An 18,291-nucleotide genomic window follows, 5' to 3' on the forward strand; every position below is an offset into this window, starting at 1 on the left:
CAGTCATGGCTAACAAGAGACATTAAAGATAGTATTAGATTAAAAGAGGCTTGTAATGTTACCAAAAAGAGCAGTAAGCCTGGGGATTGGGAGGATTTTAGAATTCAGCAAAGGAGGACCAAGAAATTGATAAAGGGTAAAGAGTAAACTAGCAAGAGACATAAAAACAGACTATAAAAGCTTCTATAGATGCGTAAAAAGGAAAAGATTAACGAAAGTAAATGTGGGTCCCTTACAGGCTGAGACAGGAGAAATTATAATAGGGAATAAGGAAATGGCAGAGAAATTAAACAAATACTTTGTGTATCTTCACAGAAGACGACGCAAAGAACCTCCCAGAAATAGTGGAAAACCAAGGGTCTAGTGAGAATGAGGAACTGAAAGAAATTAGTATTAGTAAAAAAATAGTACTGGAGAAATTAATGGGACTGAAAGCTGATAAATCCCCTGGACCTAAAGATCTACATCCTAGGGTTTTGAAAGAGGTGGCTATGGAGATAGTGGATGCATTGGTTCCTGCAGTTTGGAAGGTAGCAAATGTAACCCTGCTATTTAAGAAAGGAAAGAGAGAGAAAACAGGAAATTATAGACCAGTTGCTTGACATCAGTAGTAGAGGGATTTATGAAAGGAAAATCATGTTTGACAAATCTGTTCCGGTTTTTGAGGTTGTAACTAGCAGAATAAATAAGGGGGAACCAGTGGATGTGGTGCATTTGTATTTTCAGAAGGCATTCAATAAGGTGCCATACAAGAGGTTACTAAAAATAATTAGGGCTCATAGGATTGGGGGTAATATACTAGCATGGATTGAGGATTGGTTAACTGACAGAAAACAGAGAGTAGGAATAAATGGGTCATTTTTGGGTTGGCAGACTATCTAGTGGCGTACCTACAAGGATCAGTGCTTGGGTCTCAGCTATTCACAATCTATATCAATGATTTGGATGAGGGGATCAAATGTAATATATACAACTTTGCTGATGATACAGAGCTAAGTTGTGAGAAGGATGCAAAGGGACTTCAAGTGAGTGGGTAAGAACATGGCAAATGGAATATAATGTGGACAAATGTGAGTATTTTTTAAATGGTGAGAGATTGAGAAATGTTGATGTTTAGAGGGACCTGGGTGTCCTTGTACACAAATCACAAAGCTAACATGCAAATAGTATGTTGGCCTTTATTACAAGAAGATTTGAGCATAAGAGTAAAGATGTCATACTATAATTATATAGGGCCCTGGTGAGACCGCACCTGGAGTATTGTGTACAGTTTTGGTCTCCTTACCTAAGGAAGGATATACTTGCTATGGAATTGGGGGTAACTGACTGATTTCTGGGATGGGGAGATTATACTATGAGGAGAGATTGAGTAGAAAAGGCCGATATTCTCTAGAGTTTAGAAGAATGAGAGATAATTTCATTGAAATATGCAAAATTCTTACAGGGCTTGACAAGGTAGATGGAGGGAAGCTGTTTTACCTGGTTGGGGAGTTTAGAACGAGTGTCACAGTCTCAGAATAAGGGGTCGGCCATTTAGGACTGAGATGAGGAGAAATTTCTTCACTCAGAGGATGGTGAATCTTTGGAATTCTCTAACCCAGAGGGCTGTGGAGGCTCAGTCATTGAGTATATTCAAGACAGAGATCGATATATTTTTGAATATTAAGGGAATCAAGGGATATGGCGGGAAATTGGAGTTGAGGTAGAAGATCAGCCATGATGTTACTGAATGGCGGAGCAGACTCGAGGGGCCGTATGACCTACTGCTGCTCCTATTTCTTATGTTCTTCGCTTCCACCGACACACTCGCAGCCCCCGACCCACTGTCTAGACTTACCTTCCCTGCAATGTTAGCACGTTATCCAACATCCCACTACACTATAGCTCCAGCAGCTACCTCCTAGCTCTCCCCACAGGCACAGCTCCCGGCCCCTCGACCTCTCCCCGGGGTCACGGCTCCCGACCCCTCCCCGGGGTCATGGCCTCTCGGCCCCTCCCAGCTACTCATCTAGTTGCTGGACAGTTCTGTAACCCCGCGAGCACCGAGCTGACGTTTTTTTCGGATAAGTAAATACACGAGACACAAGAAAGCAGCAAGACACTGGCCGTGGGTTCAAAACATTTTATATCTTCCTGGAAGACATTATTTAATATTTTGGCAGAAATTTTAATTGGTCCAGGCTGGGGAAGAGAGAGCGAGAAAAGAGAGAGAGAGAGAGAGAAAGAAAGAGATCGAGAGAGGGAAGTAGAAAAGAGAGAGTGAGAAAGAAAGTGAAGACGAGAGTGCAGAGGCAAAGGGCAGGATAAACGAGAGCGAAGCATGTCCTGAATGGTTGCTGGGTAATCTCAAAGAGACAGATATCACCCATGACAATCAGCCACAAAATATCAGCAATCTTGTTTAAACAGAGTGGATCAAAGCACTGCACGTTGGGGGAAAGGCTGCACCGGGTCCAGGAACTCCCAATTCTCAATCACGGAATGTTACCAGGTTTAAACAGCCCGAGGAGAGGATACAACCTTTATAAATGGAAATGAGAATTGAAGGCCTTCTCCCGTGGTAGTTAGTCTCCCGACCGATGGCACTCAGTGTCGATCCTGAAGGAAGGCGGGGCTTACACCAACACGGGGCTGGAATAAGGACAGCACGGCCTGGATCCCAGGAGTGACCCCAATCCACGATCTTTGTGCACTTGGAGTTTCAAACATGCTCCCAACAGAAATATTTAACATGTGGTCAATGAATGTACCCACTGGGGTCACACCGGGGGCAAGGCCCACCTCCCAACGCACAGGAAAGATCAGCCAACTCTGCAAATCCCATCTGCTCCTTTAAGTTGGGCATCACAGGAAGGTGACAACTTTCAGCCCGGGACTCACTGCTGGAACATCCTCCCAAACAGCCAGATTATCGGCGTCAATCATCAACGTTTAAAACCGCACAGCACCAATTTGGTTATTCCTTGAGGTAGTCTCCCCGCCACCGTATGTTTTTGGTCCCAGTATCATCACATCGTTGATTCACTCCAACAATTAAGACAGTGAAAACAACACAATCTTTCTATCAGCCCGGGACCCCTCCCCATCCCGAGCTCTGGCCCCCTCCCCTCCCCTCCCCCAGCCCGGGCCCCCCCTCCCCTCCCCCAGCCCGGGCCCCCTACCTCCTCCCCACAACCTGGGCCCCTGCACCTCCCCTCCTCCAGCCCTGCCCTACCCCCACGGCCTCTCCCCTTCCCCAGACTGGGCCCCCATACCTCCCCTTCCCCAGCCCGGGGCCCCCTACCTCCTCCCCCCAGCCTGGGCCCCTGCACTTGCCCTCCCCCAGCACTGCCACCCCCCCCCCCCCCCCCCGCTACCCAAGACTGGGCCCCCATACCTCCCCTCCCCCAGCCCGGGCCATCTCCCTCCCCCAAATATCTGGAAATTGACAGGAAATGGAATCTGTGGATTGGTCCTATTGAGTGATATTGTGAAGCCCAACAGCCTCCCTGGGCCGTGCATCACTCAAACCTCCGCTCACCCGCTCCCCCCATCCCCCGCCCTGGCATTGTATCCTTGACCCAGTGACCTCACCCCGAGGAATGGATTGGTTTTTCAATTCAGTTGTGGAATGACTAATCTTAAATCATTAACAATTTATGTGGAAGAATTACAATGGAATCGAAGAATTGGTAGCAAGCTCCTGATAAAGCAGCGAAGCTGAGTGACAGAGAAGCTGTTACTGTTTCTAGAAGGTTCTAACACAGCTGTACGATTGGGTCCGCACGCGGGGCAGTGAGTTGCTTCAGGCCGCCTCCGCGCTCCGCCTTTGGCCAATCGGGCGTCGGCGGGATCTCAGTCGAGTTTTAGGAACTTCCGCACGCCACTTGTTTCCACGGCCTCCACAAAGTCCTCGTAGCCCTGGGAGAAACAAGAGTCGGCCTCCGTTAATCGCGGCTTTCGACTGCGACCTACATCTCACATTGGGAATGGATTGCACCATCGCCCAACCCCACCCCTGCCCCCTCCTCCGGACTTGACTATTCCAACACTCTCCGGGCCAGCCTCCCATCTTCCACCCTCCGCAAACCTCAACTCATCCGAAACTCTGCTGCTCACATCCCAACTCGCACCAAGCCCGGCTCGCCCATCACTCCTGTGTTCCCAGGCCAGCAACACTTCCATTTTAAAATTCCCATCCTTGTTTTCCAATCCCTCCATGGTCTCGCCCCCTCCCTATCTCTGTAACCACCTCCAGCCCAACAACCCTCCGAAATCTCTGCACTCCTCTAATTCTGGCCTCCTGAGCATCCCTGATTTTCATCGTTCCACCATTGGTGGCCGTGCCTTCAGCTGCCTCGACCCTAAGCTCTTGAACTCCCTCCCTAAACCTCGCTACCTCTCTTTCCTCCTTTAAGACACTGCTTGAAACCTACCTGTGACCAAAGCTTGGTCACCTGCTCTAATATCTCCTTATGTGGCTCGGTGTCAAGTTTTGTCTGATAACGCTTTTATGAAGCGCCTTGGGATGTTTTATGATGTTAAAGGTGCTATATAAATGCAAGTTGTGGACCAGAAGTGCAGCAGATTAGTCTTTTCTTTTAAACAAAAGAAATGGCACTCTGACCACCGGCGGCCCAGCTCCAGCCACGAGGCACGGTGAAAGCTGGAGACTCCGGCCGAGCGGAGTGCAAGATCCACCATGTGTGCAGGTCGAGTGCTGATTCCCCCGAGCCACCGATGTTGGCACTGAGACCGCCCCCCACTCACCCACCCACCATTGCCCTGACACTGCACTCTGACCCCTCGGCCCATCCACCATTGCTCCGACCCCTCACCCCACCCACCCACCATCGAACCCCCTAGACCCCACCCAACTGGTCGCCTTCACCCACCCACCATCACCCGGCTTCAGGCCGGACCAGGGCGGGCACAGGATCCTTTTGTTCTTTGACCAGTCGCTTGGCGTTGAGCCACCAGACCCAAGAGCATCCTGTTCACGAGTTCCTGAGTCAGCAGCTCGATATCAGCAAACACAGAGTGCACGACACACCCACAACACTCCCACCGGCAGAGCCAGTCCGGCCTCAAACCCCCTTTATAACAAAAGGAAAGTGTAGAAGGCCAGAACCTGCATTTAGACAGAGCCCCTTACACACACGCGCACACAGCCCCGCACACACACCGCTCCACCCTACACACACACACACACACAGCCCCCCCCCCACACACACACAGCCCCTCCCACACACACAAACACACCGTGCCCCACACACAAACACACATCGCCCCCCACACACACACACACACCGCCCCCCACACACACACATACACTGCCCCCCCACATACACACTCTGCCACCCCCCACACACACACACATACACTGCCCCCCCACACACACACATTGCTCCCCCCCACACACACACACATACGCTGCCCCCCCAACACACACACTCTGCCCCCTCCCCACACACACTGCCCCCCACCCACACAGCTCCCCACACACACACACACACCGCCCCCCACACACACACATACACTGCCCCCCCACACACACACACACTGCCCCACACACACACACACTGCCCCCCCCCACACACACACACAGCCCCCCTCACACACACACTCCCCCCCCCCCCACATACACACACACACACTGCCTCCCCCCACACACACTTCCCCCCCCACACACACACTCTGCCACCCCCCCACACACACACACACACAGCCCCCCCACACACACACACTGCCCACCCCACACACACACACACATACACTGCCCCCCCCACACACACACACATACACTGCCCACGCCCCACACACACATACACTGCCCCCCCACATCCACACACTGCCCCCCCCACACACACACACATACACTGCCCCCCCACACACACACACATACGCTGCCCCCCACACACACACATACGCTGCCCCCCCAACACACACTGCCCCCCACCCACACAGCTCCCCACACACACACACACACACACCGCCCCCCACACACACACACACACACACAGCCCCCCTCACACACACACTCCCCCCCCCACATACACACACACACACACTGCCTCCCCCCACACACACTCCCCCCCCACACACACACTCTGCCACCCCCCCCCACACACACACACAGCCCCCCCACACACACACACTGCCCACCCCACACACACACACACACATACACTGCCCCCCCACACACACACACATACACTGCCCACCCCCCCCACACACACACACACACACATACACTGCCCCCCCACATCCACACTGCCCACCCCACACACACACACACACATACACTGCCCCCCCCACACACACACACATACACTGCCCACCCCCCCCCCACACACACACACACACACATACACTGCCCCCCCACATCCACACACTGCCCCCCCACACACACACACTGCCCCCCCCCACACACACACATACACTGCCCACCCCACACACACACACATACACTGCCCCCCCACACACACACACTGCCACCCCCCCACACACACACACTCTGCCCCCCCCAACACACACACACACATACACTGCCCCCCACATCCACACACTGCCCACCCCCCACACACACACACACATACACTGCCCCCCCACACACACACACTGCCCCCCCCCCCACACACACACACATACACTGCCCACCCCCCCCCCACACACACACACACACACATACACTGCCCCCCCACATCCACACACTGCCCACCCCACACACACACATACACTGCCCCCCCACACACACACACACATACACTGCCCACCCCCAACACACACACACACATACACTGCCCCCCACATCCACACACTGCCCACCCCCCACACACACACACACACACAGACTGCCCCCACACACACACACACTGCCACCCCCCCACACACACACACTCAGCTCCCCCAACACACACACTCTGCCCCCTCCCCACACACTGCCCCCCACCAACACACACGGCTCCACACACACACACACTGACCCCCCCACACACACACACACACTGCCCCCCACACACACACACACTGCCCCCCACACACACACACAGCCCCACACACACACACACTGCCCCCCCCCCCACACACACACAGACTGCCCCTCACACACACAGGGCCCCACACACACACACACACTGCCCCCCCCCCCCACACACACACAGGGCCCCACACACACACATTGCCCCCCCCCCCCACACACACACAGACACACACACAGCCCCCCTCGCACACACACTCCCCCCCCTCCCCCCACACACACACACACACTGCCTCCCCCCACACACACACACACTCCCCCCCCACCCCACACACAGCCACCCCCCCACACACACAGCCACCCCCCCACACACACACAGCCCCCCCCTCCCACACACACACACACAGCCCGGCCTCCCCCCCGCACACACACTGACCCGCCCCCCCCCCCGCACATACACACACACAGCCCCCCCACACACACACACTGCCCCACACACACTGCCCACCCCCACACACACTGCCCCCCCCCCACACACACAAAGCCACCCCCCCACACACACACACACTGCCCCCCCACACACACACACACTGCCCCCCACACACACACACAGCCCCCCCACACACACACACACACACTGCCCCCCCACCACACACACACTGCCCCCCCCCACACACACACACAGCGCCCCCCCCACACACACACACTGTCCCTCCCCACACACACACTGCCCCTCCCTACACACACACACACTGCCCCCCACACACACACACAGCCCCCCCCCACACACATACACTGCCCCCCCCCACACACACACACACACATACACTGCCCCCCCCCACACACACACACACACACACACACACTGCCCCCCCCCACACACTGCCCCCCCCACACACACACACACACACTGCCCCCCCCCACACACACACACACACACTGCCCCCCCCCCCACACACACACACTGCCTCCCCACACACACACTGCCCCCCCCACACACACACACGCACACTGCCCCTCCCCACACACACACACAGCCCCCCCACACACACACTGCCCCCCCCACACACACACACACACTCACTGCCCCCCCACACACACCCACACTGCCCCCCCCCACACACACACACACACACTGCCCCCCCCACACACACACACACACACACACACACACTGCCCCCCCCACACACACACACACTGCCCCCCCCACACACACACACACACTGCCCCCCACACACACACACACACACTGCCCCCCCCCCACACACACACACACACACTGCCCCCCCCCACACACACACACACACTGCCCCCCCCACACAAACACACTGCCCCCCCCACATACACACACACACTGCCCCCCCCCACACACACACAAACCCCCCCCCCACACACACACACACTGCCCCCCCCCACACACACAGAAACAATGCCCCCCACTCCCCACACACACACACACACACACTGCCCCCCCCCACTCCCCACACACACACACACACACACTGCCCCCCCCCACACACACACACACACTGCCCCCCCCCCCCCACACACACACATACACTGGGAGAGTGTGGTCCTCCCTCTGGTAGTCACTAGCCTCATGGCAGATACAGATAATTTTTGTTTCAATGGAGGCTTTGCTGGTGGGGTCTATGAGCATCTCACACGGCCCCACGTGTGAAGGGTAGAGGTACCCCGAGGAAGGGGCTGATCGCTGGCGACAGGCACTCTCAGGGTGGGTCAATATTTGGGTGTGAAGTGCTGGAGGAGTGGATCAAACGGCCGTTCGATGTGCAGCCACAGGGCCGTAGACAGTCTTACCCCACAGTGCTGCTCGCCATTGAAGATCTGAGGAGGCAACGCACTGGGGTTTCCCGACTTGCTCCTCATCTCCTCCTTCACAGAATGATTCTGTGCAATGTCGATCATTTCGTACTTGATGCCTTTACTGTCCATGACTCGCGTCACCTCCGACTGCTGGGATTTCACCTGAACAGATTGATCAAAACAAAAATATTAGTCTTCCGCTCAATTACTCCCTGCCCCTTGACAGTTGGCCACTTGCTACGATGCAGCTCCAAACTGCACTGAGCCCCCCACCTCTTCCCTCGCACCCTCCCTCTCTCTCCTATTCCCTCCCCGCCCCCATCTCCTCTACCCCCGCACCCCCATCCCTCTCTCCCTACCCTACCTCCTCCTCCCTTCCCTCAACAGTTGGCCACTCTTGTTACGATACAGCTCCACGATGCACTGCCCCGCCCCCACCACCATTCTTTCCCCTCCCCCGCAACACCTTGTTCCTAATCCACACCCCTCCCCAACTCCACCCCTCTCCCACTCCTCCCCCCGTATCTCTTCCCCCACCCTCCCCTCTCCCCCACTCCCCCCTCTCCCCCACCCCCCCCTCACAGTGGTTTTGATGATGCCTCAATATTGGGCTCCTGATAACTCAGTGATGGCCTTGTCTTTCACAAAAATTACAGATCGGAAGAAAGTTACTCATTTTAATTATGAAAAAGTTTCCGTCCTTTCCCCTCTGTCAACTGATATCATCTCTCCCATCAAATGCACATCACAACCTGGAGCCCATGCAACTTCCGACTCAGAGACGCAAGGGTCACATTCCCAGTTATGCTTCCTGCTCTCTGGGGAAATCAACTGGTGCCTCAACCAAGCAGCGAGCCTGAGATCGGCCCTCACCCGTACCTTGGTCATCTCCAGATTCGACTATTCCAACGCTCTCCTGGCTGGCCTCCCACCCTTTGTAAACTTCAGCGCATCCAAAACTCTGCTGCCCCGTGTCCTAACTCGCACCAAGTCCCGTTCACCCATCACTCCTGTGCTCGCTGCCCCGTGTCCTAACTCGCACCAAGACCCACTCGCCCATCACTCCTGTGCTTGCTGCCCCGTGTCCTAACTCGCACCAAGTCCCGTTCATCCATCACTCCTGTGCTTGCTGCCCCGTGTCCTAACTCGCACCAAGTCCCGTTCACCCATCACTCCTGTGCTTGCTGCCCCGTGTCCTAACTCGCACCAAGTCCTGCTCACCCATCATCCCCTGCGCTCGCTGCCCATGTCCTAACTCGCACCAAGTCCCGCTCACCCATCACCCCCTGCGTTCGGTGACCTACATTGGCTCTCGGTCCAGCAACTCTTTGATTTAAAAATTCTTAACCTTGTTTTCAAATCTTTCTGTGGCCTCGCTCCCTTCCTATCTCTGTAACCTCCTCCAGCCCTGTAACCCCCTCCAGTCCTGTAACCCTCCGAGATCTCTGCGCTCCTCCAATTCTGGCCTCTTGCGCAACCCTGATTTTCATCGCTCCTTAATTGGCGGCTGTGCCTTCAGCTGCCTAGGCCCTAAGTTCAGAACGCCCTCCCTAAACCTCTCCGCCTTTCCTCCTTTAATACGCTCCTTAAAGTCTACCTCTTTCCCTGTCCTAATAGCTCATGTGGCTTGGTGTCAAATTTTGTTAGATAATGCTCTGTGAAGCGCCTTGGGACGTTTTACAGCTTAAAAGGCGCTATATAAATACAAGCTGTTGTGATAATGGAAAGCTTTTTGCGCCCAACACAGGGGTGAGCGCTAAATGGCCTCTAACTGGGCAATGCCATTGGCCGAACCCTGTGCCAACACACCATCAGCCACCAGTCAGTCCCACTACAGAGCCACTCGATGACCACGCTATCTCACTGTGGCATAGTTGGGATTGTCTGGCTCCCGTTCGAGATTATCCGACGTGAAGGACGGAACTTTCAATTATCAGCCAGCTGTGAAGCTGGAGAAAGACTACATCTGGTCTCAGACCTTTCAAGAGTCTGCGCAAGGTCAACTTCCCCGGAACTGCCACACTCTGCCTGAAACCTCAGTGCTTTTGCCCCCTCCATTGTTTCTGTAATTTTCCTGGCAGAATTCAGCTCCCCTGCAGATGTTTCCTGAACTATCCTCTAACCAATCGGTAAAATAAGCCAACACATTCCAGCCTTGCACAGTCACCTCGCACAGACTTGCCATCCAGACACTTCACAAGATCCACTTCAAATCTTACTGGAACTGAGAGAAGTGGAATTGAGAGATGCAACAGCTCTCAGCTGAGAGAGAGAGACAGGGTAAGAGAGACACACACACAGAAGAGCGAGAGACACACACATACAGGGAGAGCAGGAGACAGAGAGAGACACACAGGGAGAGAGAGAGACACACACACACACAGGGAGAGCGAGAGATAGGGACACACAGACATAGGGAGAGAGAGACACACACAGGGAGAGCGGGAGACAGAGAGAGACACACATACATAGGGAGAGTGAGAGACAGAGACACACACACACAGTGAGAGAGAGAGAGAGAGAGAGACACACACACGCAGGAAGAGCGAGAGACAGAGAGACACACACATTGGGAGAGAGTAGAGACAGGGAGAGAGACACAGGGATAGGGAGACAGACAGAGACACAAATAGAGAGACACAGGGACAGGGAGACAGACAGACACACGGAGAGAGACAGAGAGAGACACAGGGATAGGGAGACAGACAGAGCGAGAGACACACACACACACATTGGAAAACCTTTAAACACTCAGACAGTGAGCGATCAGATAGAAAAACAAAAAAAACAAACGATGAGAATGATGAGCAAAGTGAGAGCAATAAAATGTTACAAAGTTTAAAAAGAGTCATCATGTAAAATCTTTACGTAGAGACCCTTAAAAAGTCTCGCAACCAGCGACTGTGCCTCAGGACGTTGTTACTCTGGGGCAGTTTTAAACCCACCATCAGGAATCAGAACAAACTGTCCTGACATCAGCCTGTCACAAGAGCAGGAAGCCAGAGACTGGGGCAGTGTCCCTCTGGCTGACTCACAGCTCAGCACCCTCGGGGTTATTGGGGTTCACCATTCTGCTCGGCCCACTCGGTGCCAATTACACAGACCGGGACAGATTTACAGGAACACAAGAGCAAGAAAAGACTACTAAAACCCCATCTTCTATAACCCCCAACCGCCCCAAAGCCCCAAAGCCCCTCCCCTAAACCCCAACTGCCTCAAAGCACTTCCCCCAAATACCCTAACTCCTTCTAACCAGTCTTATATTACAACTCTCAAAGACCATTTTATCAACTCCCTTCTGTATTAATATTTTACTATTAAGGCCCAGAAATAATGATCCATTGTGTTTAACATTCTCTCCCACACCCTGTTCTTGTTCAGAACATTCTTTGCACTTCCAGTAGCTTAACTCAGCTCAGATTTCCCCCACGTTCGGAATGCTGTGCGTCCTGTCTCGCAGAACTCGCTATTGAACCCACTCCAACCCCCCATTGCAGCCAGCGCCCAGGTTGACTGGGAGAGTGGGCACTGGTCCGGTGTTAGCCTGGATGGGCTTGCGTTGTTGCCGAGTTTCAGGCACTAGTGCCAAGTGTAAACAGGCGGAGACAATCGTAGACTGAGTTCCCAGTTTACCTTGTTGGCGATAGGAACAGGAGGAGGCCATTCAGTCCCTTGAGGCTGTTCCACCATCCAATTACATCATGGCTGTAATAACCAGCACCCCACATCACAAGACACATGAGAGACAGAGAGAAAAATAGAGGCAGACAGAGAGAGGCCGACACAGCACTTTCGGCTGCCGGTGTCGGTTTAGACCGTAGAAATTTCAAGAGAGCGGTGTCAAAATACCGATTGCCCAGTCCCAGTCGACAGAGATTCCCTGGATCTTGTTGTCAACACTGAGATGACAAGACACAATCTTTCTACATCCAACATCAAGCCTTCATTTCACTGATTTGTTTTTGAGGTTTTAATCAAAACATCAATTTTAAAATGTAGGAATGAGAATGTTTCTTATGCCGTGGGTTATGATGATCCGGAATGCACTGAAATGGTGGTGGCCGCAGAATCAACAGTAACTTTCAAAAGGGATTTTATAAATACTTGAAGGGGACAATTTGCAGGGTTATGGGGAAAGCGCGGGAGAGAGGGACTGATCGGATGGCTCTTTCAAAGAGCCGGCACAGTCATGATGGACCGAATGGCCGCCTCCTGTGCTGCCTCAGTCTATGATTCGATACCGGAAATATAAAATAACAGAAAATGGAGGAGAGGCTCGGCAAGAGGCGACACAGGGCAGCGTTCCTTCACCAGAGTGCTGACAGTGTCTCACCCCCAAAACACCAGCAGATTATTTCCAACATTTTCTGTTTTGACTTCACCAACCGTCCTGGGTAGGTGGAAAGCGAGAAGGAAGCCGGCAGGTCCGATAGACCCCCGTCCATCTCACAGCGAGCCGGAGACACGAGGGGGAAGAGTCGCAGTGAAGCAATTCGTGCACATGTTAAAAGCGATGCGATTATTTAACTGTAATAAAGGACTGAAGTTTATGAGGCCAGTGAATGCAGGTTATTAAATACTTAATGAGGCGTCGCAGTGACCGGGGCTCTCGAAATGTCACAGAGCGGGAATCAGCTCACTGCAAGGTTACATGAGGGATTCCTGCAGACCAGAGCTCTTCCTGCATTCTCTCGGAGAAATTTATCTTTTATGTGAGTTTTTTTCCTGTCTGATTCCACCAGATTTTTTTTGAATTGACTTACATTTATATAGCGCCTTTCACGACCACCGGACGTCTCAAAGCACTTTACAGGCAATGAAGTAGTACCTTTGGAGCGCAGTCACTGTTGTAATGTGGGAAACATGGCAGCCAATTTTGCGCACAGCAAGCTCCCACAAACAGCAATGTGATAATGACCAGATAATCTGTTTTTGTTACATTAATTGAGGGATACATATTGACCAGGATACTGGGGATAACTCCGCTGCTCTTCTTCAAAAATAGTGCCATGGGATCTTTCACGTCCACCTGAGAGCAGATGGGACCTCGGTTTAACATCTCATCCAAAAGACGGCACCTCCGACAATGCAGCACTCCCTCAGCACTGCACTGGAGTGCCAGCCTAGATGCAGGTGTTGGGGGGGGCGGGGAAAGAGAGAAGTTCGGGGGTAGTTAAGAGTCAACCACATTGGAGTCATGTATAGACCCAGACTGAGTAAGGACTGCAGGTTTCCTTCTCTAAAGGGCAGTAATGAACCCGTTTGATTTTTACGACAATCCTTCAGCTTCATGGTCACTTACTGACACCAGATTTTTATTTACAGATTATTTTAAAAAACAAATTGAGAAACTACTGCATTGGGATTTGAATTCACGTTCTCTGGATTATTTCAGCGTAAATCCAGCGTAAAGCACATACCATCCAGAAAACTGTCTTTCAGCCAGAATGAGTTTGAGGAAAGGCCAACCAGTTGGCAAAAAGCTGTAAATGAGCCTGGGTCTGGGCAGGCCAGGACTAGTGTGCGGGCGGCTCGCAGCAGATTGGGGCAGACTGGATTTTCTCGTTTTAAAAAAGAAATAGCAGCACAGCCCATTCCTCAGAGCTACACCACGAGGCCTGAACACAGCGGTGGTGTATGTAGCACACAAATCACTGACTCCACACGGTCTGGTGTAAACCTTCGTCCTTTATTGTTCAGTTCCAGAGTGCCTCTCAGGTGTGGTGGTCAGCCTTATATAGTGCCTGTTCTAGGTACTTCCAGGTTTCCCACCACAGCACCCGCTGTGGTGTGGCATAGTGCTTACATTACATTTAAGGTACCAGGACGATACACACATCATTACATATCACCTTTCCCCCACCCCACCAGGACGACGATACATACATCAATACATAACAACAGCCACATCCAGAGTGCTTTCACAGCCAAACCTGAGCCCCAGGCCTCTAATGGAGGTTAGGCCTCTGGGGCCAAACTTGCTTGGCACATTTCCAACAGGAGCTCGGCAATTTTATGACTTACGTTGAAATTATTTAAGTGTTTATACTTGTTTTCTTTTGTAACCAAGTGTAGCCAATTGAAAAAAATTAAGGGAAAACATTTTCATAGCCTATTTTGAGTAGTTTGAATGATTCACTTCATTCTTTCTTGGACTGATAGCTGATGCTGACTGCGCAAACATTTGATGGTAGCAGGACAAGTCGATAAGATTGTTAAATCCTGTGCTTTATAAATAGAGGCAGAGAGTATAAAAGCAAGGAAGTTATGCTAAACCTTTATAAAACACTGGTTAGGCCTCAGCTGGACAATTGTGGTCAATTTTGGGCACCACACTTTAGGAAGGGTGTCAAAGCCTTAGAGAGGGTGCAGAGGAAAGTCACCAGGGATGAGGGGATGCAGTTATATAGAAAAGCTGGGATTGTTCTCCTTTGAGCAGAGAGGGTTAAATGGGAGAATAAATAGAGATGTGCAAAATTATGAGGCTTTTGGTAAATAATGAGAAACTGCTGCCAGTGGCAGGAGGGTCGATAACCAGAGGACACAGATTCAAGATCATTGGCAAAAGAACCACAGGCGAGATGAGAAATTGTTTTACACAGCGAGTTGTTACGATCTGGAATGCACAGCTTGATAGGGCAGTGGAAATAGATTTAATAGTGACTTCCAAAAAGGGAATTGGATAAATACTTGATTAGGAAAACAATTGCAGGGCTATTGGAAAAGAGCAGGAGGAGTGGGACAAAGAGCCGGCATTGGCATGATGGACTGTTTGGCCTCCTTCTATGCTGTAAAATGTTACAATTTTTGATGTGTAGCTTTCTGAACGTCACGATTGGTGACCTCCATTCCTGCTCCTTGCTGACTGAGGTGACGGGACTGGACAGGTTAGATGCAGGAAGAATGTTCCCGATGTTGGCAAAGTCCAGAACCAGGGGTCACAATCTAAGGATAAGGGGTAAGCCATTTAGGACCGAGATGAGGAGAAATTTCACTCAGAGAATTGTGAACCTGTGGAATTCTCTACCACAAAAAGTCGTTAGATATATTCAAGAGGGAGTTAGATATGGCCCTGACAGCTAAAGGGATCAAAGGGTATGGAGAGAAAGTGGGAAAGGGATACTGAGGTGAATGATCAGCCATGATCTTATTGAATGGTGGTGCAGGCTCAAAGGGCCGAATGGCCTACTCCTGCGCTTATTTTCTATGTTTGTGTGCCATTGAGCGGGATGGCACTGAACCACTGATGTTTCAGGAATATGAAATTTGAACCAATCAGGTGAAATGCAAAGGTGAACTTTGCATATAGACAATGGGCCTCAGGTGTGACAGTTCTTTCCTGTTGCACTTATGTCTGAGCAGAAATACCACTTTTCTGTTATAAAACTGTCTAAGCTCACACTCACACTGATGCAGATTAAGTGACATCTTCCAATGACCCACCCAATTACATATTTTAACAGGCATTTTGTAGATTCTTCAGATTCGACCCATTCCCCCTCCTCATTTGGGTCACACTCGTACTGAAGCGAGACAGTAAATTCTCCCATTACCCGTGCTCGCTGACCTACGTTGGCCTCCGGTCTGGCAACACATCAATTTTAAAATTCGCATTCTTGTTTTCAAATCCGTCCACGATCTCGCCCCGTCCCCATCTCTAACCTCCTCCAGCTCTACAACCCTCCGCAATCTCGGCACTCCTCTAATTCTAGTCTCTTGCCCATCCACAATTTTAAATCACTCCATCATTAGCAGCTGTGCCTTCAGCTGCCTCGCCCCAAGCTCTGGAATTCCCTCCCTAAACCTTTCCGCCTCTTTTTCCTTTTAAACGCTCCTTAAAACCTGTCTTTTTGATCAAAGCTTGTCCTAATATCTTATGTGGCTCAGTATTAAATTTTGTTTGATAATCGCTCCTGTGAAGCGCCTTGCGACATTTTACTACATTAAAGGCACTATATAAATGCAAGTGGTTGTTGTCTGGCTCGGAGACTCTCTGTTCAGTCAAACATTAACCCATTCCCACACAAGTGACTGAGAAAAGAGTCCCCATTTCTAATGAACCGACTATTTCAAGCACCCATACACCCACCCTCCCCTCCCTTGCAGGGGATGTGTCTCACTGCCCACCTGTAAAGTGATGCTCGTTATTAACAGGACAGATTTCCAAAATCCAGCACGAAATTAAAAAAAGGATGTGTCAAACATGGATAAAGTCATACAAAAGCAAAATACTACGGTGCTGGAGTTTGAAATAAAAACAGAAAATGCTGGGACTCTCAGCGGGTCAGGCAGCATTTGTGGAGAGAAACAGAGTTAACGTTTCAGGTCAATGACCCCGCTTCAGCAGATTCTGAGGAAGGTTACCTGAAACGTTAACTCTGTTTCTCTCCACAGATGTTGCCTGGCCTGTTGAGATTTCCAGCATTTTTTTATTATACAGAGAAAGTCACATTAGTTGTGATTGTCAACTCTCCTCTCTCCAAAAGGCTGCTCATGGATACAGGGCCCCTTTAACTGGCTGCTCACAATTCCCAGTTAAAAATCACTCCCTGAAAATGACCTGAATAATATGGCCAATATTAAACTCAATTAAGGCTCGTTAATGAGACGGTCTAGCTCATATTTAGTCATGTTCCCAGTGGAATTGGCTTTTTTTTGCTGGTTAAGTCAAAATTCTGTTTTTTTTTTAAAAACTTAACATTCCCGTTAAGGTCCCGAGATGCAGCAAGAGCCACAGAATGTGTTATGGGGGTGAGGGGGGAATCTCAAAGGGAAGTTTTTTTTAAAAAGCAAGGAGGTATAAGACAAGGCTGAGGCTTGCAGTGGCGGAGACACTAATGGTGGAGCAGGGGACGAGGAATAATCGGGTGTCAGATGAGCAGGTGGCTAGGGATGGATGGAAGAGAATGGTGGGGTGGGGCAAAACTAGCAGCCGAATTACAATGCTGATTTGAAAAATGTTTTTGACAAAATAATAAGCGAGCGATGATTGCTTTAACCTTGTTAGACGAAGCAATTGCATAAATGCAGCCTGTACACTGCCTTTAAGGCCGTGTCTTGCTCGGTGACTGCGAACCCCTCAGTTGCAACCTAACGGTTTACAATGTAGCCCGATTCCGTGTCATTTTCTGCAGCTCCGACACTGGGTGTGTCAATTTCTCGCTCCCGCGCTGCTCGCAAACAATGGTCAGTTTCAGGGTCTCTGCACCCACCCTCCCCTTTACTTCACCCCTTCTCCCGGTTCCCGTTACACACTCACCTCCCTGGAACCGGCCACAGTCGTGTAATACACTCTCACACTCATCTCGCTGCTGCTGTTGCTCTCGCCCTCAACACTGACACCAACATCTAAGGAAACACTTCACCATGTGATTTAGCATGGCCAATTGCAACAGCTGCCCCTCCTCGCGTCAGGGCAAGCTTAGGGACGGTCTCCAACTGAAAAGCACCAACGGCAGCTAGTTCCAATGGCCCTGCAGCACCAGGTTTATAAACCCCACGTCATC

General features: G+C 51.5%; 1 protein-coding gene across 1 annotated transcript; it reads right to left on the reverse strand.

Moving 5' to 3' along the window:
- Window positions 1–3,372: 3,372 nt before the first annotated feature.
- sh3bgrl3 (SH3 domain binding glutamate-rich protein like 3) lies at window positions 3,373–18,158 on the reverse strand. Its single transcript, XM_070898445.1, has 3 exons — window positions 18,045–18,158; window positions 8,780–8,947; window positions 3,373–3,900 (listed from the first exon to the last, which is right to left on the reverse strand). The coding sequence occupies exons 1-3, from the start codon at window positions 18,087–18,089 to the stop codon at window positions 3,835–3,837; spliced, it is 279 nt and encodes a 92-aa protein (XP_070754546.1). The 5' UTR covers window positions 18,090–18,158; the 3' UTR covers window positions 3,373–3,834.
- Between the last annotated feature and the right edge of the window lie 133 nt (window positions 18,159–18,291).

The sequence above is a fragment of the Pristiophorus japonicus genome, chromosome 14, assembly GCF_044704955.1.
Source record: "Pristiophorus japonicus isolate sPriJap1 chromosome 14, sPriJap1.hap1, whole genome shotgun sequence".
Classification (NCBI taxonomy): Eukaryota; Metazoa; Chordata; class Chondrichthyes; family Pristiophoridae; genus Pristiophorus; species Pristiophorus japonicus.

Bases quoted from the DNA above. Each gene is read 5' to 3' on its own strand.
- sh3bgrl3 (XM_070898445.1), bottom strand. From the start codon at position 18,089: ATGAGTGTGAGAGTGTATTACACGACTGTGGCCGGTTCCAGGGAG. The intron at 8,948-18,044 runs GTGAGTGTGTAA...CAATCTGTTCAG, and splicing joins CTGTGGCCGGTTCCAGGGAG to GTGAAATCCCAGCAGTCGGA. The intron at 3,901-8,779 runs GTAAGACTGTCT...TGTTTCTCCCAG, and splicing joins ATGGCGAGCAGCACTGTGGG to GGCTACGAGGACTTTGTGGA.